The 27,513-nt window shown below is 42.0% G+C and overlaps 1 protein-coding gene across 2 annotated transcripts in view; it reads left to right on the top strand.

The window, feature by feature from the left end:
- Su(Tpl) (Suppressor of Triplolethal) overlaps positions 1-27,513 on the top strand; it is a 266,427-nt gene that overhangs the window by 106,822 nt on the left and 132,092 nt on the right. Inside the window, exon 1 of one of the 2 annotated variants that reach the window (XM_033467879.2) lies at positions 15,653-15,673. The exons of the other annotated variant lie outside the window; for it this stretch is intronic. Within the exon in view, the coding sequence (XP_033323770.2) occupies positions 15,668-15,673 (6 nt within the window). The 5' untranslated portion in view covers positions 15,653-15,667. Of the gene's footprint in view, positions 1-15,652; positions 15,674-27,513 lie in introns of those variants that run through there. 2 annotated transcript variants of the gene reach the window in all.

Here is a 27,513-nt window from a genome sequence, read left to right as displayed (position 1 = left end):
TTATCGCGACGATCAACGGTCAAGAGTTTCTTAAAAAATTGCTTGAAAGGCTACAAATAATCTCATTCATGATCAATGAGATTCAGAGAATCCGCAAAGCAATAGATACGATTGCAAGCTCGATAATTTTCTTTTAAATAATAATTTCAATCCAAACGATTTTATCTAAATAATTTCATGGAAAGAAATTCTTAGCTGTCGATCGTCGCGTCGTTTATCGGATCGCGACAAATCATCGTTTCCCCGAACTCAGTCCTGGTCTAAGATCCTTTATTTCCAACAAATTATCTCGGCAAATATCTTCGCCGCTCTTCGGCGTCGCGCCGAACGCGCGAGGAGTGGATTTTATGCATTTTTTTTTTCGCGCGCGCGCATAAAGTACGTATACGACACGGAAATATTAATGGCTTGCAGAAAGTGTTAAATTAACTTCCTCGTACGGACACCTTGAAAAAAGACAAATGAACTGTCGGCGAGCAGCGGACAGTCTCGCCTGGCATTCGATGGTCCCCGTATCCGGCAAGCACGTTTTTTCGTTCCCATAAAAGAGTCGAGCGACAAAGTAACGCGGGCGAAAGCAACGTCTCAGGGAACTCGTGCAAATGACGTCGCCGCTGTCGGCGACGCGCAGGAATATTTCTTTTTCTCCGTTCTTTTTTCCTTCATATTTCACCGACAGACTCGCGCGATATTATTTTCTCCGGATTACCGCCGACGGCCGGTAATCGTCCGCGTCGATACGTCAATTCGCGACAGCCGATCGACGATAACCGATAAAGGCGCGCCTCCGTCCGGCGTTGTTCCGCGGAAAACGATTGTTGCAACGACGAAAATAAACGTGAGAACGGTCGTTTGCGAAATTGAAATTACGGTGCTCGCCGGCGAAAGATCGGCGCCCGGTAATCGCGGGTGTGGGTCGTTAATTGGACGCCGAGGATGATACGCTCCTCCAAATAATTAGCGGATTAGGATGCTCGGAGGAAGAAAGCAGCGTTTTGAAAGCTAATACACCGGTGCGCGCGGGTCAATTAGGAGATCGAGTTTCTAGATAATTATGGAGAGCGAACTACAATGTATCAGGGATGAAAAAAAGAAATAAAGAAGTATGGTAACGGTGCACCGAGACACCGGAGACAATGATATCTCCGACGATGCCGCTAATAATAGAGCGCGCGACGGGCTCAGACTTGCCGGCTACTTTGCCGCGCGATACCGATAACGTTGCCCCAACGGCTAATCTCTTAATTAACTCGCGAACAGCTAAACAGCGAGTTTAATTGCGTTCCTTATGGACCGATAACGATCTCGACAACGCGACTTGTACTTCTGTAAATCTTTCTTCGGGAAAATTGAACGTCGCCGAACACCGGCCGCGAAGCGGCTATCGGATTAGCGCGGGTGAAATGTCCGCGGCCGGAGTGAAACTTTCAGCGACCTTAACACGTTCCGTGCCGAGCTTTTTTTACTCGAATCTTCACACTTTGATATTTTACTAAAACTTGATGTATTACGTGCAATTATTAATTCTCGTACACATAACAACGTAACAAAAACTTATCAACGCCCATTCTTGCGGTGGAAATTGATTCTTCGGTTCTAAATTTCTTGTAAACAATTTGTTCAGTTCACTAAGTAAACATGCAAGCGTGTACCATCGATGGTACACGTGGCACGGAACGTGTTAATAATCTTCGCCGGTCGAAATATATTTTACAACGTTCAAATCCCGTATTAAATGTTCTCGTTACTTCCCGAAAGTGTTCGCGCTTTTACCGATCGCACAGCGAACCGAGTGAAACGAATTTATTGGACATGGGATCCGAGCACACGGGCGAACGCGTATAATTTAATATAAATTCGACGAATCAAAAAAGCAGTCGATTTCTTCTTAAATAAACGGAACGATGGAACAGTACTGTTCGGAGGGGGAATTGTTTCTTTCCTAAAGGAAACATCGGCAGTTTTTCTTTCGTCTCGCTTCTGGCTGAGTTCATTTCTATGTCATCTCGCAATGAACATGCTTGAACATGCATTTTCGCAGCCGTGTGGCAAAATCCTTATTTATCACAATTTTAAGGTTAATGGACTTACATTGCTTGGCTTCTGAGCCGTCCGTGCATGTATACGAATGTGCGCGCGTTGCTTAAATCTTAAAGTTAAGTTGCATAACTGCGGCGAGAGGTTGAATGTCGGGCGCAGTACAGGGTGGAACATGGTTCGCGATATTGCGCGCGTTCGATCGTCAGTCTTCAGCTCGAATTAAACTGTTAACGCTAGATTTACGGAACCCGTGAAAATCACTAATTTTTTAATTCGCGATCACAGTAAATTCTCGATAATTGACGCTCAGGCTGAGCACAAAAATGGACAATTTGGAAAGAGGAGACACGATTGCTCGAGCCTCGCGTCCCGTTTTTATAGCTGTTGGCAATTGGCAATTATAAAAGTGAGCCGCGAAAAATCGTCCCTTTTTTATTACAAGCTAAAGAAAGAAAAATCAAGGAGAATTTATTGTATTCTCAAAATCGTATATATATATAGTCACCGATTGTCGACAACTATAAAAACGAGCCGCGAGGTTCGACTAATCGTGTCTCCTCTTCCAAAACTGTCCACTTTTGTGCACAATCCGAGCGTCGATCAGGGAGAATTTACTGTATTCATATCGTAAAGATACATTTACGAGTTGTTACTTTTACAATATAAAACAGTTGTTTCTCGTGTTCCGTAAACCTAGCGTTAAGTTAACGTTATCCAAGAAGTTGAATATCGGGCTTAGTTACATCTTAGCCTAGGTTCGCCTAAGACCGATATTCAACTTCTCGGATAACGTTAACTTAACGCTAGATTTACGGAGCACGAGAAACAGCTGTTTTATATCGTAAAAGCAACAATAAGAAGTTTATTCTGATTTTTAACAAGTGTTATTGCAATTTTTAACAAGTGTAATGACTAACTCATAAATGTATCTTTTCTAAGTGAAACTTAGGCGAACCTAGGCTAAGATGTAACTAAGTTGTACTCAATCGAGCAACGTTCAATCGAGAAACGTTTCGATTCAGCCGCGCTTTATCAACGATTCCGTGCACAAACGCGACGGAAAAAACCGGTGGAACTGGCTCTTAAAAATGCGCCGCGGATATCAGAAAATCTGCGATTGCGTCACGCGGTATCGGCTTTATCGATTTCCATAGTCCGCGCGTAATTCACTGTCGGTTACGCTGCGAGCTGCGTGCGAACGCGCCGACGGAAAATCGGCGCGTTCCGCGAAGAAGATCGCGAATCGCGAATAGCCGCCGACAAATCGGTTGTCCGCCGGCTCGCGATTTGGAACGCGAGTCCTATCTTTAGCCCCTGCGACTATCCCGAGAGCGGTCGTGACGGGGGAGAACGGTTCCACCGAACGATCTTAAACCTGTAAAACTGGATTCCCCTCGATCGCGCGATACGTACGTCGAAATTACCCGCTTCGGCCGGCCGATATCATCGCGAATCCGAGTGGGACTCGCCGGTTCTCGCTCCGTTCGCCGTTCGATTCCGTTCGCGGCCGCGCGACGGTATCGTTCGCGATACAATTAACACTACGCCGTCCGGTGCCATGCAAAAACTATCTGTTGTATGCCGGTGGCACCACTTTGGTGGCATTTTAAAAAACTGAAATAACATTTGAACTATATTTCTTGGATGTTAAAAGGCAGCAAACTTACTACAGCATTGTGCTTATTTAACTAAGAATTAAGTACGAAAATTCTTGGATGACATATCTTAATTTTAGGAATTTATATTACCGCCACCTTCGAAATTTTTTTAAAAATCTAAAACTTCCAAGCTATTATGCCGGCGTCAAACGAAAGAATCACATCTAAGATCTGCGGACGGCATAGCGTTAACCGTTTGAGTCCCAGGGGGCATTGAAGAAACACCGTCGAAGAATCCGCGCTCTCTCTAAACGAGTGCGAAAAGACCCGAGCAGCGCGACAGTGCTTGTCTTATTTTATGTCGAGAAATACCAAGCGGCGCGATAATAATGAATTAAACATTTTTATTTCCTAACGTATTATTGCATTGTTATAGTATTATTCTACCTATTGTGAAATGTACTATTTACATTAAAAGGAGCTGTGCGATGTACAGTAATGTCTCTCTAATTGACGCTCAGATTGCCCACAAAAGTGGACAATTTGGGAAGAGGAGATACGATTATTCGATCCTTGCGATTCATTTTTATAGTTACGAATTCTCAACAGCTATAAAAATGAGCTGCAAGGCCCGAATAATCGTACCTCTTCTTCCCAAATTGTCTGCAATTGTCCCAATTTTTCTGCACGATCTGAGCGTCAGTAAGGGAGACATTACTGTACAGTAATGTCTCTCTAATCGACGCTCAGTTTGTCCACTCAGTTTGGACAATTTTAAAAGAGGCTTGCGGCACATTTTTATAGTCGTCGATTGTCAACGATTATAAAAAAAGAGATGCAAATTGTAAAAGAAGATTCGCAAATTGTCCATTTTTGTATGCAATCTGAGCGTCAGTAAGGGAGACAGTACTTGCTTCGGTAAATCTGAGCGCGCTTCGACAATCGGTAACGCACCGTCAGTTGTCCGCAATGTCCGAAATGTGCTGGGTTTTCTCGACATAAAACCTCAAGAGCGCGATCGCGCCGCTTGGGACTCGAACGGTTAAAAAGCCGAGGAATTCCCCGGGATAACGATTACGTGGTCGTTATCCGCGAGATACCGCCGATATGCCGAATCCACACCGATCGGCCTCGATCGCCGAGGCGCGCGGGATCTCAGAAAATTGTTTTTGAAAGTTGGCGCTGTTCGAGTCGCGGGTTTTCGCGCGTTTATGTTCGATGTAAACTTTGAATGAAATTCTTTTCAGTTCTATTTAAAATGGGTAAATTTTATTGCTACCAACGGATGATGGTTGAAACGTATGCGAAATGAAATCGTGATGCATAGACTGAAATATGAAATAAAATTAAAACACGAAATATATTAATATTATGAATGAATATTATAAATATATTAATATATGAAATATGTAATTAAATACAAATGTATTTCCTTTGTTAATAATATTAAATATTAATAATAATAATAAAACCGAAGAGAAGACGACAATGTTTTAAAATCGTTCCAACACGCTTGTCCAATCATTTCGACCACAAACGCGTGAAATAACGAGAAATAAGCAGACATTCGCAGTCCGCGCGAAATGCTCGAATAGCGAACGCGTCGTTTTACGCTCAGCAGCTCGAATTGACGTAGTAAACTTACGTTCGACAGCGATAAGGACGGAAACGGTCGCAGCTGCACGGTCTAAGAAAAAGGATCTCGGTGTCGAAGCGGGCAAAAAATTCATATAAATTGCAAAATATGCTAACGGTTGCCGGACGAGCCAGCGTCATAGTAAAAGTAACCGTATTGTCTGACACACTCGAATATCAAGTGGCCGAGCGTTAACTGGTCGATCGAATATTCGGTGATCCGGTAAAACCAGTTCAAAGCCAGATCAATCGGCGTGTTCAATAGACGTCTCGAATTCGGTTCGTCTTGTTCGGCGAGCGGCGCGGCACGCTCGGAGAACAATTCGCGTCCCGAAGAACGTTGCAGTTCCACCGAAAAAGCCTGGCAATCGGTTTCCCCGGGAGCAAAAGAGAGAGAGAGAGAGAGAGAGAGAGAGAGAGAGAGAGCCTCTCCGTCGCGGCGGTCGTTCGCCGATCGGGAAAAGGTTTCTTTTGTCCGGCCTGGGCTCCATTTTCCTCGGAACGGCCGCTCGTAATCCGTTTTATTGCCTCGCGGGCTCCTCGGAATACTTTCGATGCTACCAATTAGCGGCACTAAATCTCATCGCTCGAACAGTTAATATTCATGAGCGGTGGCCGCGCATACTAAACCCGAAAGCATTAGAAGCAGCTCCCTCGGCGACAAACCTGAACCGTTAGCCGTTAGGCTATTTATTCTTACGAAAAAGGAAGCCCTTGTTTCCCGACCGTAAAACCAGCCGCTCGCGATTACGCTATCTCCGATCATTATTTCGCGAGAATTCAGGAAGCGCCGGCGAAACGACGCGGCGACGCTCGCGGATCGAGATCGCGCGGATCGCCGGGGCAATCACTGCGGACGGATCGACACGCCATTTTCGTCCCGACACCGCTGCCGGCAACCCCTCTGGAAAATGGCCCACGGCTCTCTCCGGCTGATTAAATCGATTATTAAAATATTCGTCTTCCGAGATCTCGCCGGGGGCTGGCGAAGCTCTCTCTCTCTCTCTCTCTCTCTCTCTCTCTCTCCCTCTGTCTCTCGCGCTCTGTCACACACTCTCTCTTTCTCTCTCGCGCGCGCTCTAATGCTCTCGCGCTCTGTCACTCTCTCTCACTGTCTCTCGCGCTCTGTCACTCTTTCTCACTGTCTCTCGCGCTCTGTCACTCTCTCTCTCACTGTCTCTCGCGCTCTGTCTCTCTCTCACTGTCTCTCGCACTCTCTCTCTCTCTCTCTCTCTCTCTCTCTCTCTCTCTCTCTCTCTCTCTCTATCGCTCTCCGCGTAAAAAGGCAACCTTCAATTTCTCTCTGCCTCGTTTCCACCGCCGACAAACGCTTGAAATTAAAATACAATAATTATATAGCTGCGAAAGGAGTTCGAACTATATAAGTAGCAGAAAGAGTTTTCAAAATGAACTGCAGCGTAATTACCACGTTTAGCGTCCACTTTTACGCGATAGCGTATGGTTGAAACGCTGTTTGGAAATGTTGTTTGGCTTTTAAACGTCGGAAAAGCCTCCGGCTAGACGAGCGGTTGTTCCTGGACTCCGAATTTTTCTGTAAAATAAAAATTGTCTACATCTAGCACGAGATACAAGCAACTCATTTTTCCTATTAATCATTTCAACGAGTCGATAGGAATGTAAATGTTTGTAAATTCTTTATTTGTCTTTACTGTTTCGCATTTTAACTAGTAATTTTTTTTCGATCCAAATAATAGAATGTAACAATTCATTATCTGGAATTAGATGGACATTTTTAAAAGAAAACCAGCCGGCGCTAATTCAGAACATTGATCCACTCGTATTTCCATATAAAGACGAACGCGTGCATGCGAACTGTACCTCATGTATTTAGAAAGCCCTCGTCAGTGAGCTGCGGATTTTTATACGAGATGAAAATGGTCCAAGTAAATTGCAAGAAATATAAAGTAGATGGAAATGTCTTTCTAGTTTTAATAATTTATAAAAGTACAGTAAATTCTCCCCAATTTTGCTTCAGCTTGCAAACAAAAATGGACAATTTAGGAAAAGAAGATACGATTATAATATTTTCTCCCTAATTCGCGCTGAGATCGTGCACAAAAATGGACAATTTGGGAAGAAGAGATACGATTATTCGAGCCTTGATACGATAACTCGAGATTATTGTCTATTCGAGGCAATTATAAAAATGAGTCGCGAAAAATTGTCCCTTTTTTATCACAAGAATTTACAAGGAAGAAAAATCGGGAAGAATTTACTATATTCTGAAAATCGTCCAAAATCTTTGCAATCTCGTTTCTGAGCCGGCACATTTCTGCGCCAAAAGAAAACGCGTCGAGTCCGCGGCTGAAATCGTCGGCGATCGCTTCGGTCCCAGAAAACGCGGCCCCGGAGTACACGCGAACTTTGTTCCGAGTTTCTCTGTCGGACGAGTTAAAGCTCCGCGAAATTCGCAGCCGTGGAAGACAAACGCGCGGCGGGCGGTCCGAGAAATCCGCGGACAAAGTTTGCGCTTTGAGGACGAAATTTTTCCGACCGCTGGGGTAGCGCGCCCCGTCGCCGTAGTGGCACGGGTCAGGTACCGGGCGACTCGAGGGTGCCCCTCCTCCCCCACGCGTTGGAAGAAACGGCTCGCGGAGAGTCTCGTAAAGTTCGCATCCTCTCTCCGATGTGGCAACGGGGCCCTCCTGCTTGCAGTAGACTCTCGAGGCATGGAGTTCGCTGAAGGCGTATACAAGTGCTTTCCACGGTACGACGCCGACGGGAGCCATCGGCGAGGAGAGCACGTGCTGCACGCGAGCTTCCGACCGAACGCGAACGCGGGGACGATTTTCCATGAAATATGCACGGACGTTTCCCTCGCTCGCGCGCGCGCGCGCGCCCCCGTTCTCCCTTTATCTTTTTTCCTCGAACCGCGTCTATGTATATGTATATGTATTCGGTTTCCCGTTTCTCCTCCTGGACAGAGGTTTTCACCGCGAGTCTCTTTTCCTCCCTCCCCCGTCGGCGGCTCCCTTCCTCCGTCGCGCGAGCCCACTCGGCTTCATTTACACCCGGCCCCATCCGTCTTTATCTCCCGCTATTCCCTTTTCCTCGGTTTTTCCTGCTCCTCGGCCGAAGTCGGTCTCCTTTTTATTCTCATCCGGAGGACAAAAATAACGATTACGACGAAAATTTCACGGGCGAAGATCGTCGATGGAAAATCAATTTTTACTCGCACCACAAAGGCAAATTTCAGTTCAATTCTGAAGGAAGTTTGACAAAAACGCGGTGATTAGACGCGATTAGATCTATTTTTATGTGTCGCGGTTACTAATAATTGTTATAAACGAGGGAAATAGCTTTTTTTCCTATAAGCGTTATAAATGACGGAAATAATGATCAATGTCCATCGTAGATGCCGAAAATTGTGTTTTTGTTTGTTAAAGATAGCAATCATCGATGACTAAAATATCGATGACTGAATAACCATCGTCGACGATTATAATTTTATTTCAGTTATTTTATTTTTATTTCGATAATCGATACCGACAAGTTACGCTTTGTTTTCTTACCGCCGACTACAGTAATGTCTCCCTTACTGACGCTCAGATTGTCCACTAAAATGGACAATTAGGGAAATGGAAATACGATTATTCCAACCTTGCGACTCGTTTTTATAGTCGTTGACAATCGATAACCATAAAAAACGAGCAACAAGCCTCGAACAATCGGATCTTCTCTTCCCAAATTGTCCATTTTCGTGGACAATCTGAGCGTCAGTAAGGGAGACATTACTGTACAGTAGATTGTGCAGAAAAATGGATAATTTTGGAAGAAGAGACACGATTATTCGAGCCTTGCAGCTCATTTTTATAGCTGTTGAGAATTCGTAACTATGAAAATGAACCGCAAGGATCGAACAATCGCATCTCCTCTTTCCAAATTGTGCATTTTGGTGCACAATCTATGCGTCAGTTAGGGAGACATTACCGTGTTCCGGTTCTCCGCAATGATTCATAACAATTTTCGTCGTTTACAATGGTTAGCGGCAACGGGATCGTTTCACGGAAAATTTGACAGACACCGTTGATTTTTTTTCTCGTTTTGGTAACGACCGTTACGGCCTTTGTTTCAATTCCCGGCTCTTTCGCGGCGTCCTCCACCCTTCGGGGCCCCCCGTCCTCCGCCTACTCCTTTGACCGAGGTTTTCTTTTTCAATGTTTCCCACTTCTGACAACCCCGCACTCCCGTCCACCGGTTTCTAGATTCCTCTCGGCCACGCGCCCTCGAGTGTCCCCGCGACGCAGACATCGAGAATCAACCCCTTCTGAACGAACGCATGAATATTTCAACCCTCCGGTACCAGGAGCGATTTTACCTTCCGACCCTGCCGTCCTTCGCACGAACCGTTCGCCAGCCCTTGCCTCGCGACTTCACCGGGTGAAGCTCGAGAACCGATTCAACCGATCATCCCGATATTCGTCGATCCTGGGAAACAGACACCGGCGACAAGCGCTATCGGCCTCCGCGGGCAAATTATTGTACTCCAGGGGAAGGACTCTCTCTTTCTCTTCCGAGAGCTCCCGATGACAGACGACCACTCGCTCTGTTCTTCTGTCTCGCTCCTTGCGTCCACTTAGTGCAATTACGAACTCCTCTGCTGTCTTTGGTTCAGCCGTATCTTTGAAATCTCGCGTCGAACAGAGGAACAAATGCGGGCGCGAGTTTTAGTCGAAATGGAAATGAAAAATGACTATTCGAAATATGGTAATTTCTTCGCGCTTAGGTCGTGCACAAAAGTGGATAATTTAGGAATAGGAGATGCGAGTATTCAAGGCTGGCGACTCGCTTTTATAGTTATCGATCGTCAACAAGCAGAAAAATGAGCCGCAAGGCTCGATTAATCGCGCCTACTCTTCTTAAATCGTCTATTTTCGTTTCCTAGCTGAGCGTCAATTAGGGAGAATTTACTATACTAAAAATAGGAGGTACGATTATTCGAGACTTGCGGCTCGTTTTCATAGTTACCCTCTTTTTTATAGTCGTTGGCAATCGGTAACCGTAAAAACGAGACACAAGGTCTCGAATAATCGTATCTCCTTCGCCCGAATTGTCCATTTTTGTGCGAAATCTGAGCGCGAATTAGGGAGACAATTACTGTAATTCATTTCCGACCGTAATTTTCCGTACCGTTATTACAAAATAAAAACAACGTGGATTCGTTCGATGTAAAGCGGCTCCAAATTATTTCCTTATTTCTTCGTTTCAAATTGTGGTGAAATCGTCGCAACAATTTGTTTCGAGCAAAATGACGTAAACCGGCGACAAAAGTTACGTTCAACTTCGTAACTGTTTCAAATAATCATAAAATAACATGTTATTTGAATTTGATATTTCAAATAACGTCATTTGAATGACGGGTGGTGCGATTAAATTATCGAAATCTCAGATATTGGTGGAACGTTAACTCGAAGTCGTTGGTCACCCATAGTTCTCTTTAAAATGCGAACTTGAAGGAAACACAACCCTTTGCACTCGAAGCCATTTCAACTGTAAATCTAAATTAATTGTTTTGACTTATGGTGTTTCCATTTTACACGACAAAGTGCATTTTATACGTATGAAATTTAGTCTTGTGACTCGTACAACAGTTAGACTTTTAACAGTTCTTTATATCTAGACTTTGATAATATAAAAATTATCTTGGAACGTGACGTAACAATTTCAGCGGTGCCTCAGAGTCACCACTCGAGTGCAAAGGGTTAATTTAACCCTTCGCAGACGAACACAGCGATATCGGAACTGTATACTTATTCCTAAAATTGCAAAAATCTGATTAAGTATAATTTGATTAAGTATAAGTAGCAGAATATATGTATATATTTTTTTCATTTCCTCTTCATTTTTGCCAACTAAGCGATCGAAGGGTGGCGATTTGAAACGCGTTCGGACAGCCCCCGTTCCAGGGTCAACGTCCCGCGGCTGTTTTGAATTTCTCGCGACTGTGGAAACTTCCCCGGTGCCAATCTTCGAATCCAGACCAGAGATAAGGTAGATAAGGCGGATCGGAAATAGCGCGGAACGGAGCCGAACTTCGCGAGCAAACTGAACGCGATTGCACGATTAATCCTCGCGATAGGAGGTCGAATTCGCTGATTTCGGGGACAGCTGTTTCGGAGTGGTTCGATCCGGCGGGAAGACGCTCGACGAGGCGGTTTACGTCACCCGGTACCGTTAAACAGATTTTCGGATAATCATTAGTCGGCCGTGTGCCGTTAGAATCGTCAAATACCCCGCGCTAGAGTTAGCGGGATCTATTATTCGAGCCAAGAAACGGGGCTGACGAGATTGTCTCTTCTATTCGATGCCGTCGCGTCGCGTCGGCTCGATCACGAGTCTGCTCCAATGATCCGCGAGCAGTTCTCGATCGAACTATAATTGATCGAGGACGGAGGTCCCCTCCACCGGGCCGGAACGTCAAATCGAATATTTTTATTCATTTTTTCGTGGCTATCGAGCTTCTTGGAAGTGTTGGTCTCTCGGCCAGCAGGCCTCATGCATCTTTCATGAGGCTATCCAGAAGCGAAACTCCGATTAATCTTGCTCATCGATGGCGAAATTATACCGGGTGTCCGTGGCACAAAATTCTCCCTGATTTTCCTTCAGCTTGTCGACGAAAATGAATAATTTGGGAGCATCGCGGCTCGGTTTTATAATTGCCGCCTTTTCCCGAATTGCCCATTTTTGTTTACTAGCTGAAGGAAAATTAGGGAGAATTTACTGTACCCAGTGGCCGCTAGATTAAGCGTTCATTTCCTAAATTTCGCCACTCACAACGACGATCGGCAACTATAAAAATGAATCGCGAGCCTCGAATAATCCTATCTTCTGTTCCCAAATTCTCAATTTTTATTTACAAGCTAAAGGAAAATTAGGGAGAATTTACGATATTTTGTGCCGGTAGATTAAGCTTTAATTTTCTAAATTTCGCCACTCACAACGACAATCGGCAACTATAAAAATGAATCGCGAGCCTCGAATAATCCTATCTTCTGTTCCCAAATTCTCAATTTTTTTATTTACAAGCTAAAGGAAAATTAGGGAGAATTTACGATATTTTGTGCCGGTAGATTAAGCTTTAATTTTCTAAATTTCGCCACTCACAACGACAATCGGCAACTATAAAAATGAATCGCGAGCCTCGAATAATCCTATCACCTGTTCCCAAATTCTCCATTTTTGTTCACAAGCCGAAGGAAAATTAGGGAAAATTTACTGTGCACACGCGACGCTTTTATCGGCTTTTATCGCGATCGCATAAACTTATCGCTTATGCTGTATCTGCGGCACAGGTATCGCTCGCTTCCGTCGGGATCGATCGAAATAAACGAAAGGAAGAGCAACTCTATCTGGCCTCGTATCTGGCTACGAGTTATTCTACAAATTACTTGGTGTTGCCATTGCTGGAACTGGTTCCGATAATTTCTGCAGCGGTGCCGTGTAAACACCAGCACGATAATATATCAACCAGGGAGAATGCTTATTCTTAGAAATTCGAAGAAAAACAACTAAGCTATTTCCTGTACGATGCATCGGTATACTTCGACAAAAGCAGCCGGATTCCGAGGGGGAACGTATTCGCGCACGGCTTCAATTATTTATCGGAGACGCGGGCGGTTCTAGCCGAATTTCCATTTCCTCGCGGAGCATCAATTACGCTGTGAACCCCTTGACGTGTCATTTTCTTCGCAATTACTGCGATTCGAAATGTTTCGATTGCAATCATTTGTTAGAAGGGAGAGAAAATCGATGCTTATCGTGTGCCTAAATTTACTCGAATGCTTGAATATCGATGGCAAGAGATTAGAATTTGATTCCAATTGTTAAAAGACTGGTATTTTTTTTATTTTTTTATTCCAATTTTAAAAGATTGAAATTTTTTTAGTTTTCCTTTATTCCAATTTGAAGGTCTGAAACAATAAGGTAAAGCCTGAAGCAACGAAAGACACGTCATGCAGATTGCGTTAGCGAAAACAAATGGTTAAGACCTTAACAGAAACGACGACAGACTTCTCAGTTCCTTGTTAAATTATACTTGTCAAGGTTGAATTAAAATACTTGTCAAAGTGTCCGAACCGGTGACGCATCGAAGAAATCAAGAGAAACATTTTAACGAACACAAAATTGTTTTGTCGAAGACAACTTCCCAGAAAAGTTATCAGAAAAGTCCTTAAAAAATGTGGTTTCAAGGTAAACGTACCTCTTCTGGAACACCGCTCGTTTGTGACTCCTCCTTGAAACAGTTGCACAAATAAAACGATTTGAAATAGATGGAGCATGCGAAAATGGATGTAAACATTCTTCAAACACTGTTACGCAACAATCAATCGTAAACAAAATTCGAACACGGTTGTTTCCAAGCACACACACACACTCCAATCATTTCATTGTCCCGATTTATTGATCTGCTGGCATCCGGGTTTCACATTTAACGTCACTATTTTGGAACGAGCATTTGAAACGGTACGAAAACTTTCACTATTTCACTCGTATCAACCATTTTCGTTCCGAGTAAAAAAGTCGCACGTGTACTCGAGCGAAAAAAGATGCTGTTCGATGCAGTTTAGGAAAGAAATTGTAAAAATGCTGTAAAACCTGACAATTAGAAGCTCGTAAAAGCAACGTAAATTAAGAAATAAGACTGCATTATTTATTAAAAACATTGAGAACACAATATTTTCGTATCGTTGTTCGGCCCTAAAAGGAAAGAAATTAGTATGTCAAAGTTTATTATGTTATCTAGAGAAGCATTAATCTATCGCAGAGGTGGACAAACTTTTGATCACTACGTGCGACCTGTTTTTTAAAATTATATACGACGGTCTATCAACATCGCGTATGTTACGTAATCATAAAAAAGTAGCAATTTAAAGCCAAAAGTAAGTTTAAATGAAAAATAAACGTAGATAATATCAGACAGGCGGGCGACTAGGAATAATTACGCGATCGGATAATTACGCTTTAGCCAACGTTGATCTATCGAATAATAGTATAAAAATATTGAACGATAACTATTCATAAACGTAATCAAAATCGACGATGCGTTTCATAACAGGTCCAGTAATGTCAAAAGTGGACAATTTGGGAAGAGGAGAGACGATCATTCGATCCTTGCGGTTTATTTTTATAATCACGACTATAACTATCACGACTATAATCACTATATAACTATACTATAAACTATAGAAACGTGCTGCGAGGCTCGAATAATCGTATCTCCTCCCAAATTGTCCAGTTTTGTGCGCAATCTGAGCGTCAGTTAGGGAGACATTACTGTATTGTGCGTGGAATTCATCGTTTCCTCGAATAATATCGCAGTCGAACGTTGTCACATGCGGTTATTATAATTAAGCAATACTTATATAATAATTACAATATTATAATTGTTATTATTATTTTATTATTATTGTCATTATATTACAATAACATTCGACGATCTTCAGCAGAAAATTATCGACTATACTTTCCATTGTATTGGTTCTTCAGAGAGTAAATTTGATTAATCGACGCAAATTGTCCAGTTTTGTGTGCAATCTGAGCGTCAGTTAGAGAAACATTACTGTATTGTGCGTGGAATTCATCGTTTCCCCGAATAATATCGCAGTCGAACGTTGTCACATGCGGTTATTATAATTAAGCAATACTTACATAATAATTACAATATTATAATTGTTATTATTATTTTATTATTATTGTCATTATATTACAATAACATTCGACGATCTTCAGCAGAAAATTATCGACTATACTTTCCATTGTATTGGTTCTTCAGAGAGTAAATTTGATTAATCGACGCAAATTGTCCAGTTTCGTGCGCAATCTGAGCGTCGGTTAGGGAGACATAATCCTGTACCTTTACCTCGGCTAGCAAGCCGACAGAACCCAAATGCAAAAACACGTTTCCTTAATGGCTCGAATCGAGGTGTGACGAGATCGTCGGCGACAAGTCGCTCCGTTGACCCGCGAGAAGCACCCGATTGGAGTATAATTAATCGGGGAGGAATTTCTTTCCACGAACATGCGTCGGTTGGGCAACGGCACGGGAGCGTCAGCATCCGGCGGCGACGGGCCGTCCTAAGCCGACGTCGGCGCGGCGCGGCGCGTCGTCATTAATTATGGCGGACAGCGAGGGAAGAAAATACGCGCTTATCGATCGACTAGACGCCGCTCTGCCCTGACCGCTGGCTGTCTCCTTCTCCACGATCATCCTTTTCGCCGTTGTGTTTTTCGTCGCTCGGCTTATCCGTGGGATCGCGTTCGCCTAATCGGCGGCGACGCGGCGATCATGCGGCGGTTTCCGTCGCCCTCGCGGACCAGGACCGATTAGTTCCTCTCGCGGCGACTACCTCGTCCACATCGTTGGAATTGCTACCATGAAGGTATATATCGCTGCTTCGACGTTTTACCATCCGACACGCGTTTTCTTTCTTGCCGCGACGCCGTCGCATTGCTCCGCGCGCTTTTTCGTTTCCGCGAAACGTTTGCATGGAACGCGCCGGAAAACGGCGGACTTCGCGCCTCGAGTCACCGTCGCGCAGGTGTCCGATCAATCCAGGGCGAGAATGTGTCATTTCTTTTGTCGAAATGTGACCGACTAGTGACACCGCTTTGTCGATCGTTTCTCTTTTTTTTACCACATTTGGATTTTTAGTGTCTCGAACAGTGATCGAACTTAGGTTTCAAAGCATTTCAACCGAGGAATGCGTTTACTTGAAACTGTAACTTATTTTTATGTTAAGTGAGATGCTGGTTGAAATATTGATTTTACGAACGTGTAATAAACAGACTGCGGATTTAATGCGTTTCATTATATTATGTTACATTTTTATTTATTTTTCGTGCATTTAAAACTTTAGAAAATTTTGAAGAATAAGAACTATTTGATAATATTGTCACGCTACGTTCAACCGATCGTGATCATTGAAATAAACGATTAAGAATTTATTTTCATTTTATCTCCATTTTTCTCGCAGACGTCCCCGAAGATTTATATTTGCCACGAAGATCCGCGAGTCTAATAATAAACGCATAAATCTGATGACAGTGCGGAGTTCGTTAGCGCGTGATTAGCTACTTTCATCTCGGTGAAAAACAATGAAATCGATGAATAGCAGTGTCCCGGGACAGTCTGTTATTAATAATTTCCAAGGATAAAACGTCTATGACACATATAAATGTTTGCAAATGCTCGTTAAAAATGCTATTAACCGTCTGAAATTTCTAATCAAGAAGAGAGATCGGGGTTTTGAAAAATACCTCGCCGGTGGTGATTGATTGATATCGCGTCGTCCACGGGTGGAACAGTGGTGGTAATAAAAGACAGAGGGTCTCGGACTCTTGTGAGCGACGCGGATGGCAACAAATCGCGTCTCGATTAGCTTATAAATATCTTTGACAAGGTAGGCAGAATAGGGCAGCCTCGTTTTGAATATTAATATCGTTACTAACTTCTTCGGCCAACCGGCTGTCTCGAATAAAAATCGAAAATTTAGGACTCGATTCGATGTTCTTTCACGGTCAACCCCTAGCAGTCGTAGGCAGCCATTTTTTTAAAAATCGAGACAGTTCTTGGGGGAACCAGAGTTGAGCGTTATTCGAATGGTTTCGAATAAATATTTATCTGAGATTGGCATCCGAACGAATTCTTTCTAGTCGGATATTTCATTCGAACGACGATTATTCGTCATAAATTGTTATATATATTTGTTCAAATAATTTTCTATTCGTATAAATATATTCTTATAAAATTGCGTAAAAATAACGTCAACAGTTATTCGAATGATAATGCGAATTGATAATGCGTTCGCTTTTATGCGATTACACTCAGGATCAATTTCAACTCCTAATCACAAAATACAAAGATTATTTAGTCATGCGTCGACGATCGATATACCAGTAAATAAAGTAACGAATTGTCCGACGCAACATTCGAGAAGCAAAATAAGAGAGAAACAAACCGATAAACGATGAGAAAACACCGCGCGTTCCATCATTTTTATCCGAATCGTTTATTCGCCGCGCGAATTCCTTCGCGAATAAAACCGTGTTCGATTAAATTCGTTATTCGATCGTATATTTATCGAGCATCGGCGAATCAAATTCCATTCAGTCAGTCTCCGTCTCTGATCCGTCGGCGGAATAAAATTTCGCCGAACTCGGCTGTGAAACGATATCGGTTAAAAAAAGGAAGTATCGAAAAATAATCCAGAGACCTCCCGGCTTTCTAGACTTTCTAAAACTTTTCCACGTCCGATATACAGCGCTGAAAAGCGTGCCTTTTCGACGCCGTGCACGCATTCCCGACAATTGCGCGTTCGTTGCTCGGTTTACCGGTGCCGCGCCGCCGATCCGCGATCCATATTTAATCCCGCGATCGCATCCCGCGGCCGCCGCATTGTGTCCCGGTATCCGCGAATCCAGACGAAACGATCGATAACACGCAGCCGGTGTATCCGCGCGGCGAATGAAAGAAATATAAGTGTAAAACCGGAAGTCGAGAGTCGGAGGCAGGCGACGCGCGGCTCCCTTCTTCCCGAGGAAAGTTTAACGACCGCGTTACATTCCAAGGAATGCCAGGCTCGAGATGCCGGCGCCGGCACTCGTATCCCGCGAATACAGTTATTGAAAAACCCGGCGTGCCCGTACGATCGTGCGTTACCGTCGAAATGGCCACCTTTCTAATTCCGAAATCGCCGATCGATCGCCGGCGACCCGCCGAGATCGACTGTACATTCGTCCCGAGCCAATCTGTTCTCGCTAGTCCCGATATCGGGTACCCTTTAACATCGTTTGTCGCCGCGTCACCCAGATCTGGGTGACGGGTATGCTCCCGTGAGGGCCCCGTCACCCAAATATGGCTGACGGCTCTTCTTATTCAATTTATAGGACTTTCACAGTTGGATTTTAAAAGGAATAAAATGGAATAAGCACTGAAATATAAATATAGGATATACAACTTAAAAATAAATATATTATACTATATACATGTTATACTATACTTTTTACTCATTTATATTTAGTATAACACATTACATTATAGGACTTTTAGAGTTGGATTTTAAAAGGAATAAAATGGAATAAGCACTGAAATATAAATATAGGATATACAACTTAAAAATAAATATATTATACTATATACATATATTATATTATACTTTTTACTCATTTATATTTAGTATAACACATTACATTATAGGACTTTTAGAGTTGGATTTTAAAAGGAATAAAATGGAATAAGCACTGAAATATAAATATAGGATATACAACTTGAAAATACTAAAAATATTATACTATATACATATTATATTATACTTTTTACTCATTTATATTTAGTATAACACATTACGTTATACTATGTCGTATGGTGCGCGTTGAAACATTCCAAACACATTTGAGGTGATTTTGGACAATTCGAACAATAGCTCGTAGTTTTTTTTACATTCCTTTCGCTTTTTGACGTTCAGGTTATGTCAAGGTTAAATTTATTTGAAATTATTTATTTAAAAAATGTATCGCTCTGTTTATGTTTCGGTGCTCCAACGGTCGGATTTGGGCCCCGCGAGAAACTCAACCGAATTGCGCTGGGCGACGAACGTGTTAATCCGGCGTCGCATCGCCGATCAAATTATCACTTGCTCCATTGGACAAGATTTCTAAGCGATCGGGACGAGCGGTCGCGAGCGACGAAATGATAGAAAGTCGATATTTTATTGCCGGACATTCCTTCCGCGAGACTACGTATTTTTACCGCGATTCGCGAGGTTATTCGATACGCGAACGGAAAATGATATTTCCCGTCAAGTGATAATTAATACTTTTGCTACGATTCAGCACTCCCTCGACCTCAATTATTATTATTTTTTCTTCTTGATGAAATGGACATTTGTATTTCTCGCAAGCCTTTACTTTCTTTCGTTTCTAGACCTTAATAACGGAATCCAATTATTGGAGGAAAGCAATTCTGCTCGATCGTTATCGCATTTCTGTATCGCTTAACAGAGTTCGTTCCGTCGGACGAACAAACGTTATTATTATATTATTATTGGTTCGTTCCGGTTTAGAAGGTATCGATGATACAGTAAATTCTCCCAAATTGTCCTTCAGATTGGAAACAAAAGTGAACAATTTGGGAAAAGGAGACACGATTATTCGAGCCTCTCGCGCCTCGTTTTTATGGTTGTTAACAATCGGCGATTATAAGAACGAGCCACGAAGTTTATACAATAATTCTTTGTTTTTATACAATTCTTCTCGTTCCAAATTGTCGATTTTTGTTTCCAAGCTGAAGGTTTTGTTTCCAATCTTCATCGCAAGCCTAATTCGTTGTCGTAGCGCAAGGCATTGTTATTGCAATCAAGATGCTGCGTTTTAATAGGGTATTTCTTATCCAAATCAGAAAAAAGCTAAAAAGTTAAGCTAAAAAGCAGCAATTAAGAAGCTAAAAAAAGCAGTTAAGAAGCTAAAAAGCTAAAGAGCTTGAGAACGGTCAAAAAAAAAAAGCTAAAAAGCTTGGCGATTTTTGAAGAGTGTACTCGTTTATAACACAAAACGTCGACCACTTATGCATGCCGTGTAAATTACTAAAAGTACAGTAAATTCTCTCCAATTAACGCTTACTTTGTACAGAGAAATAGACAATTTGGGAACAGAAGACACGATTATTCGAGCCTTGCGCCTCGTTTTTATGGTTCTCGATAATCGACTACTATAAAAAATCGTCTATTTTTGTATCCAAGCTGAGTATCAATTAGAGAGAATTCACAGTATCTTCATCGCAAGCCTGACTCATTGTCGCCGAGCAAAGCGTCGAAGGAATTGTTATTGCAACCAAGATGCCGCGTTTTAATAGAGTATTTCTTACCAAATTCAGAAAAAATGTAAAAAGTAGCGTTCGAGAACGGTCAATCGTTTTTATCAGCTGCACCAGTTGGCCGTTTTCGACGAGCGTCCTCGTTTATAACGCAAAACGTCGGCCACTTATGCACGACGTGTGTACAATTACTACATGTATTCGCATTTTACGAATTCCCCGGATGCTTCTCGTGCATAAAATCTTCCAGATCGCGTGGAATTCCCTAGCACCGCCGTAAAATGTTCCGCAGCTTTGTCGAACCACGCCTCGCCGTGCAAGTAGCCGGATTAACGATTAAAGCACGTCGAATATCCGGCTCGCCGGTATTGTTTTCTAATCGCGAGTGCCGGGATCGTGAAAATCGTAGCACCGCGGTGTTACGTGCTCCTGATCTCGGCAGGATTCAGCGGTACTGTTAAACGGCAGCTCGATCTAACGCCCGTAACTGGTCTTCGACACGATTTACCGGCGTGAAAACAGGATTTGTTCTGGCCGCGGATTCGCCGCATCTCGCTTTCCGAGTCCTCGAGTGAAATCCTTGCAAGGTCGAACGAGCGCACCGCGAGAAACGATTTAGGCCGGAAATTCCGCGAGCGATCGTGCGAACATGGCAAGAACGATCGTTCGCACGCGCGCGCGAGCGCGCCTCTCTACCAGCGCGTAATGTCTTCCTTTCTTTCTTTCTTTCTTTCTTTCTCGATATAGGCTCATCTCTTTCGGTTCTTCTCTTCCTTTTCCTGTCGCGGCCTTTCCTTTTCCTTCGGCCTTCCTGCTCCGCGGAACGCTGCGCTCCAAACTTGCTTCGCCAGCGAACGACGAGGAATCGATGAACGCGGTCTCAAGAAATAGTCACCGAATTGCCGCTTTTTAGCGCGCGGTCCGTGCAGAATTAGTAAGAAGACTAACTCGCGACGTCGTCGTTTACTCTTTCAAAGATCCGGTTCATTTATGGAAAATGCGATTGCAAAAGAAAATGAATAAAAATATGCTTTTAAAATATAAATGAAACATAAATATGAGTAATAATGATACTAAAATAACAATAATAAACAATATTAAAAAAATAATAACAGAAAATAAATATAAATAAATAGATAATGTACTTTTGATAAGCTGAAAATAGTTTCACAAAATTATCAAATTCTTCTGTCTTCACAATTTCATATTTCGAATGCTCGTTTTTGCCTTAAATGCATAAAATCTGCAGACGTCCATTTTAAAAATGGACGAGATGAGACATTTCTCGAAGTAAAAATTCATTTCTCTCGGGGTCTATTTAATGCTCTTTTCGCGTTGGAACTGCGAAGAATTGATAAATGGTTTTAAAAGTGTGTAAGAACGATTTTTCAAAGCCGCGATCAATGTCTCGCAGGGATTGTCCGATGTTTCATTCGAACTGTGAATCGTGAAAACGCGAATTCACGCGAAAGAATAGGCTGCGTTAATTGCATTAGAGGGAATACCAGATATCTTGTTAAGTGAGTTGTAAGAAAAATGTGGCCGAGAAAGAACTGCTTCCACTGTTAGAATACTTCTGCGGCGAGCTATTCGATGGAATCGCGGATTCTTTCGGTATTCGTAATTAGCGGGAGTAAGAGTTGCTGAGAAATATTTATTCGGCTATAAAGTGCATTGGATTTCTCACGAAGTATTGTAAGGGAATTCAACCGCTACTGGAAGTTCCAGGAACGCTGTTTTCAATTTCTCTTCTCACGCTGAAATTCGACGAAATATTTCCGTGGATATTATCGACGCGATTGTCGTATTACTTTCGTTTGTCTCTGCATCGTTCGAAGTCAGATCCGAGTAATATTTGCAATATTTGCAATAATAATATATATATTTTATATATATATTATAATAATATTTGCAATATTAATATTTGCAAATATTTCAGCTTAGAAATAGAAATATTTGCAAATATTAATATTGCAAATATTATTATAATATATATATATATATATTTCTATTTCTAAGCTGAAATATTTGCAAATATTAATATTGCAAATATTATTATAATATATATATATTTCTATTTCTAAGCTGAAATATTTGCAAATATTTCACCTGCGTCACATATGCCTCGTTTGAAACAGTAATTTATTTCTATATTAAATAAAACACTAATTAAAATACTAGCTGAAATACTTCATTGATCTTAAAAATATATAATAAATATTTAAAATACGTATTTTGCAATATGAACCTGAAATACTTCATCGAGATCAACGTTTTCTTTATTCTGCGTGAAACGAAACACTCGAATCCATTTCCAGTATTTTTTCGAATACTTTAACCGGGGTCCATTCGACGGTGTTGTTTCCGACGGTTCGACGAAATATTTACGACGATATTTAGGAACTCGGTCAGAGAGGATCGAGCACGTTTGAAGGGGAGAGCCTTGTACATCATGAGAATTTCGCTGGCTCGCGGCACCGAAACGATTAAAATCGGCACCGCCTTCCTATCAATCTTTTTGCATCTCAGTCGAAACTCCGGCTTTCGAACCTGTTACCTGCCTGCAGCGAGCTCGAAACCCTGCACAGTTACTGAAATTTCGAATTCATTACCGGCGGATGACTTTCACTCGCCGTCGCCGCCGCAATGGCAGCCCGTTGCTTCGCACGTATTGTGCGCCACCGCTCGATCGCGATCACGATCGAGTTTCCCGCGATCGCACCCGCCGCATCGAATTAACCTGATTTTCACCGTTACTTTGGCTAACAAGAGCATCCCCCTCGATCGAAGTTACGCCGATTTCGTAACGCTTATTTCGGCGTCGAGAAAACGTTTTTTAACTTTCAATTTGTTCGTTTCACGCGAACGTGGTTTCTATGCAAATCTATTTCTCCTACGCGGTAAGATTATTTAAATCTTATAAATTAAATCATTAAGTACTAAATAAATGAATTATTAAGGTACTAAATAAATGAATATATATATATATATATATATATATATATATATATATATATATATTATTAAATTACTAAATAAATGACTAATTGAAGTACTAAATAAATGAATGATTAAAATACTAAATAAATACAGTACGTTAAGTACTAAATAAATAATTAAAGTATTAAATAAATACGGTACGTTAAGTACTAAATAATTAAATAATTAACACGTTGACCAAAAGTGACAATTTATCGCAGCAATTGCTGCGTACAAAATATGTATAAATAAATAATATCGCCACCGATGAGAATAAATAAACAACACATTGACCAAAAGTAGAAATATAAAATTTATAGCAGCAATTGCTACCTACGAAATACGTAGAAATAAATAATATCTCCAGCGACGAGAAAGTGACTTTCGGAAAAATGATCGAAAAAATTCGATCGACTCTATTTTTCATAGAAAAATCGTAGAAATAATGAAAACAACCGGGAAACTGCTTGTAGAATTAAGAAACGGCGCGAATGTTACGACGAGATAGAATCGTATAGAAATCCTATTGAAAAATGGCTCCCACATTCCGTTCGCAGGAATGCTACATCTTTCTTTGATATACTCTTGAATAAATAACTTCGTAATTTCAATCGTACAAGGTAACAAGAATGTCTACTCAATGAAGCGTGCTGGATTTTCTATGAAAGTGCGGCAAAGAAAACAGCAGTCCAGATATGCTAGTTTTAATACGGTTTAAAAGCAACTGAGAAAAAGCAACGCAACGAATGTCGCTCCATGGCAACATCGTTCCTCAAATTATGTTTGTTAGTTGATTTATCGATCACCAACCGCGACTATTATTTGTACATTGTTGAGTCGCGTACTTTTTAATTTAATTTGTATTTGATTGTTTAATCTGTGTCGGCATTGTTCAATTTGTATTTTTTCACTTGTATTTTATTATTGTCCGCATTATAATGATTAATTCGCGTTGCTTAAAAACTTTTCTATGTTTTTTTATAGGAAAGACTGTGTTACAGCAAAATAATTTGACTAATTTATGTTTTAGTTAAGCGGGGTTTATAGCTTAGTTTATTCGAAATATTTGCTGAAATAATGGAAAGAGAAAGTGACAGGAGTCTCCTTTCACAGTTTTGATTTACTCGCAATATTATACGAATAACATTTTATTTGCAGAATGTATTCGGAATATTTCTCGAATGAAATTGAATTCGAATAATTCATTCGAAATATCTCTCGAATAGAGTTGAATTTGCAGAATGTATTCGGAATATTTCTAGAATGAAATTGAATTCGAATAATTCATTCGAAATATCTCTCCAATGAAATCGAATTCGAAGAATTTATTTAAAATATTTCTCCAATGAAATTGAATTCGAAGAATTTATTCGAAATATTTTTCGAATAGAATTGGATTCGAATAATTTATTCGGAATATTTTTCGAATGAAATCGAATTCGAAGAATTTATTCAAAATATTTCTCGAATGAAATTGAATTCGAACAATTTATTCGAAATATCTCTCGAATGAAATCGAATTCGAAGAATTTATTCGAAATATCTCTCGAATAGAATTGAATTTGCAGAATATATTCGAAATATCTCTCGAATAGAATTGAATTTGCAGACTATATTCGGAATATTTCCCAAATGAAAATGAATTCGCAGAATTCATTCGAAATATTTCTCGAATCGAATTTTATTCGAATAACACCCGACGTTGGTCTCGCCAACGTACACCCGACAAGTCGCCGTGAATTGCCGTAATCACCTCCGTTGCCGTACATTCTCGTCCTCGAGCATTCCACGAACGAATCGGCAACGAAAACAGCGAGGATCGCTATCGCAGCATCGAAGTATCCGCGAACAGGATCGATCGGCGGTGGTCGAATCCGCGACCGTTCGGTCGACTCCCCTGACATAGACACGTTTTCCGTGGAAAACACGTCCGAACGGTGTTTAACCCACTGACACACTATGTAGCCTCCCGTAACATCCGATCAAAGGTATTGGATGTCGAACGAGCGACGTCGCCAGTGTCCAGAGGTTGTCGACTGCCGGCCGTCGCGCTCGTCTTTCCGTCCCCCTCGCGTCCGTCCCCCCCTCGTCATCCTGCCGTCCGCGCGTCCCGTTGGCTTCCCGTAAAAGGCGAGCAGGAAGAAAGTTATCGTCCGGTGTTTTCGTTTACGACAGCGAATTCCGGATCGCTCGCGACCGCGATAAGCGGTCCCCGCGTTTCCTTTTCCATCGATTCGCGCGGAGCTGCCCCGCAGGGACTTTCCCGTCCGTGGTCGCGGACCGATAAGATAGCGGAGGCTAAAGGATGAGCCCCGGCACGCTTCGTTTTCCCGTTGACGCAGCGAGCTCCACGCCGACGGAATTCGTAACGCGACGCTTTCACGGGGACGCGATATGATTACAACCGGGGTCGACCTCCCCCGGGAATCGATCCGCGAGTTGCGAGATTAGTCGGAGCCGCCTGCCGACGGGTTTTCGAGCGCCACGGTCTCTCGCCGTGTGCACCGAGAATCGCGGCCTTGCCTCGGTAATTGTCCCGCGCCACGCCCAATTCCAGTCGACGAACCTCTTTCGCTCGAGGATACACTTTTCTCCGATAACCCTCGAGGACGGACACGCGATACACTTTCAACCCTTCGCGCTCGCGGCGATTTTAAGTTGGAAATGTCAAATAATTTTTCAGGCCTATGGTACTTTCGTTTTACACAACTCGGTGCATCTTGTGCGCATAAAATTGAATTTCGTGACTCGTGCGACAATTGCGCTTTTAACAGTGTTTTTTTTCTCGATATAAACAACTTTGAATAATGTTAAAATTATTCCGAAACGTGATACAACTATTTTCAGTGCCGCCTTGGAGACGCCACTCGGGGGCAAAGGGTTAATCTTTTGTCCTGCGAGATGTTTTATAAGGCGAGAATTTTATGCTTTTAACATCGAAATATGTGGCTGTAATTTAAAACGGTAGAATGATTGCTAAATTTGAATGGTAGGGAGGCCTCGGTGAGGCTCGTTTGCGACTAATTTATTGTTAAATTTATTCTACTTTAAGACCGTCGACTCTAATTTAATATATTGCAACAAGTTTTTCATAGAAACTCGTTTTTTTGTGGTCTATATTTGAGCTATGTTTTTTTGTGAAAATGATCGATATTTAGTCAACTGAATTTCATTATCGTAAACGAGCTGCTCTGCTATTAAGCACCATTAAGTTCGAAAACTGGTCCAAGACTTTCAATTTCAAATGCTCTCTCCCCCCTCCCTATCTGCGAATTTGGTGAATTCTATTATTTCGTATTCAAAAGAAAAAGGAGAAGGGAAAGTTTGAATACGGTTCTTGCGATTTACGTTGAATTACTCGAAGAACGTATTATATGTGATATCGATAGTTCGAAAACTAGTCCAAGACTTTCAATTTCAAGTGCTCTCTCCCCCCTCCCTATCTGCGAATTTGGTGAATTCTATTATTTCGTATTCAAAAGAAAAAGGAGAAGGGAAAGTTTGAATACGGTTCTTGCGATTTACGTTGAGTTACTCGAAGAACGTATTATATGTGATATCGATAGTTCGAAAACTAGTCCAAGACTTTCAATTTCAAGTGCTCTCTCCCCCCTCCCTATCTGCGAATTTGGTGAATTCTATTATTTCGTATTCAAAAGAAAAAGGAGAAGGGAAAGTTTGAATACGGTTCTTGCGATTTACGTTGAGTTACTCGAAGAACGTATTATATGTGATATCGATAGTTCGAAAACTAGTCCAAGACTTTCAATTTCAAGTGCTCTCTCCCCCCTCCCTATCTGCGAATTTGGTGAATTCTATTATTTCGTATTCAAAAGAAAAAGGAGAAGGGAAAGTTTGAATACGGTTCTTGCGATTTACGTTGAGTTACTCGAAGAACGTATTATATGTGATATCGAATCCAACAAGTTACCATATCGCTTATCTCCGTGCGCGCCTTGTCGACCTCTTTATGCTCGCTTCCTTGCCCCCCGCCGCCGTTGATTTGACAAACAGTAGGCGGGGCTTGCTTCAGTCTTGGAAACAGGTCTGCGACCTCTATAATCGCGCCGCTTATACCGTGCGGTAAGACAATAGGCAGGAAATGCTGTATGATCTATAATTTATTTGTTGACCTATTTGTCGCTAGGATCACTCGACGGAGCATCGTAAAGATTGCGAGGATGGTAGGAATTATGAAAATCGAAAGTCGAGGAGAACCACGTGCGCGTCGAAGCGAAGGAAACTTTGATCGGGCTGTAAATAATTGAGAGGATTGTAACGCGTGATTGCTGCAACGGTTTGGAAGAGTGCCGAATTGAAGTTTCGTCGATCGAATGATCACTATCTCGAACCGCATAGCTCGATTTTCCCTCGCGGTAAGAGGAATGCAGTAATTTCTCCCTAATTCGCGCTGAGATCGCGCATAAAAAT

Source organism: Megalopta genalis, chromosome 4, assembly GCF_051020955.1.
Source record: "Megalopta genalis isolate 19385.01 chromosome 4, iyMegGena1_principal, whole genome shotgun sequence".
Classification (NCBI taxonomy): Eukaryota; Metazoa; Arthropoda; class Insecta; order Hymenoptera; family Halictidae; genus Megalopta; species Megalopta genalis.
Note: the sequence above shows the minus strand (reverse complement) of the source record. Positions and strands in the feature narration are given on the sequence as shown.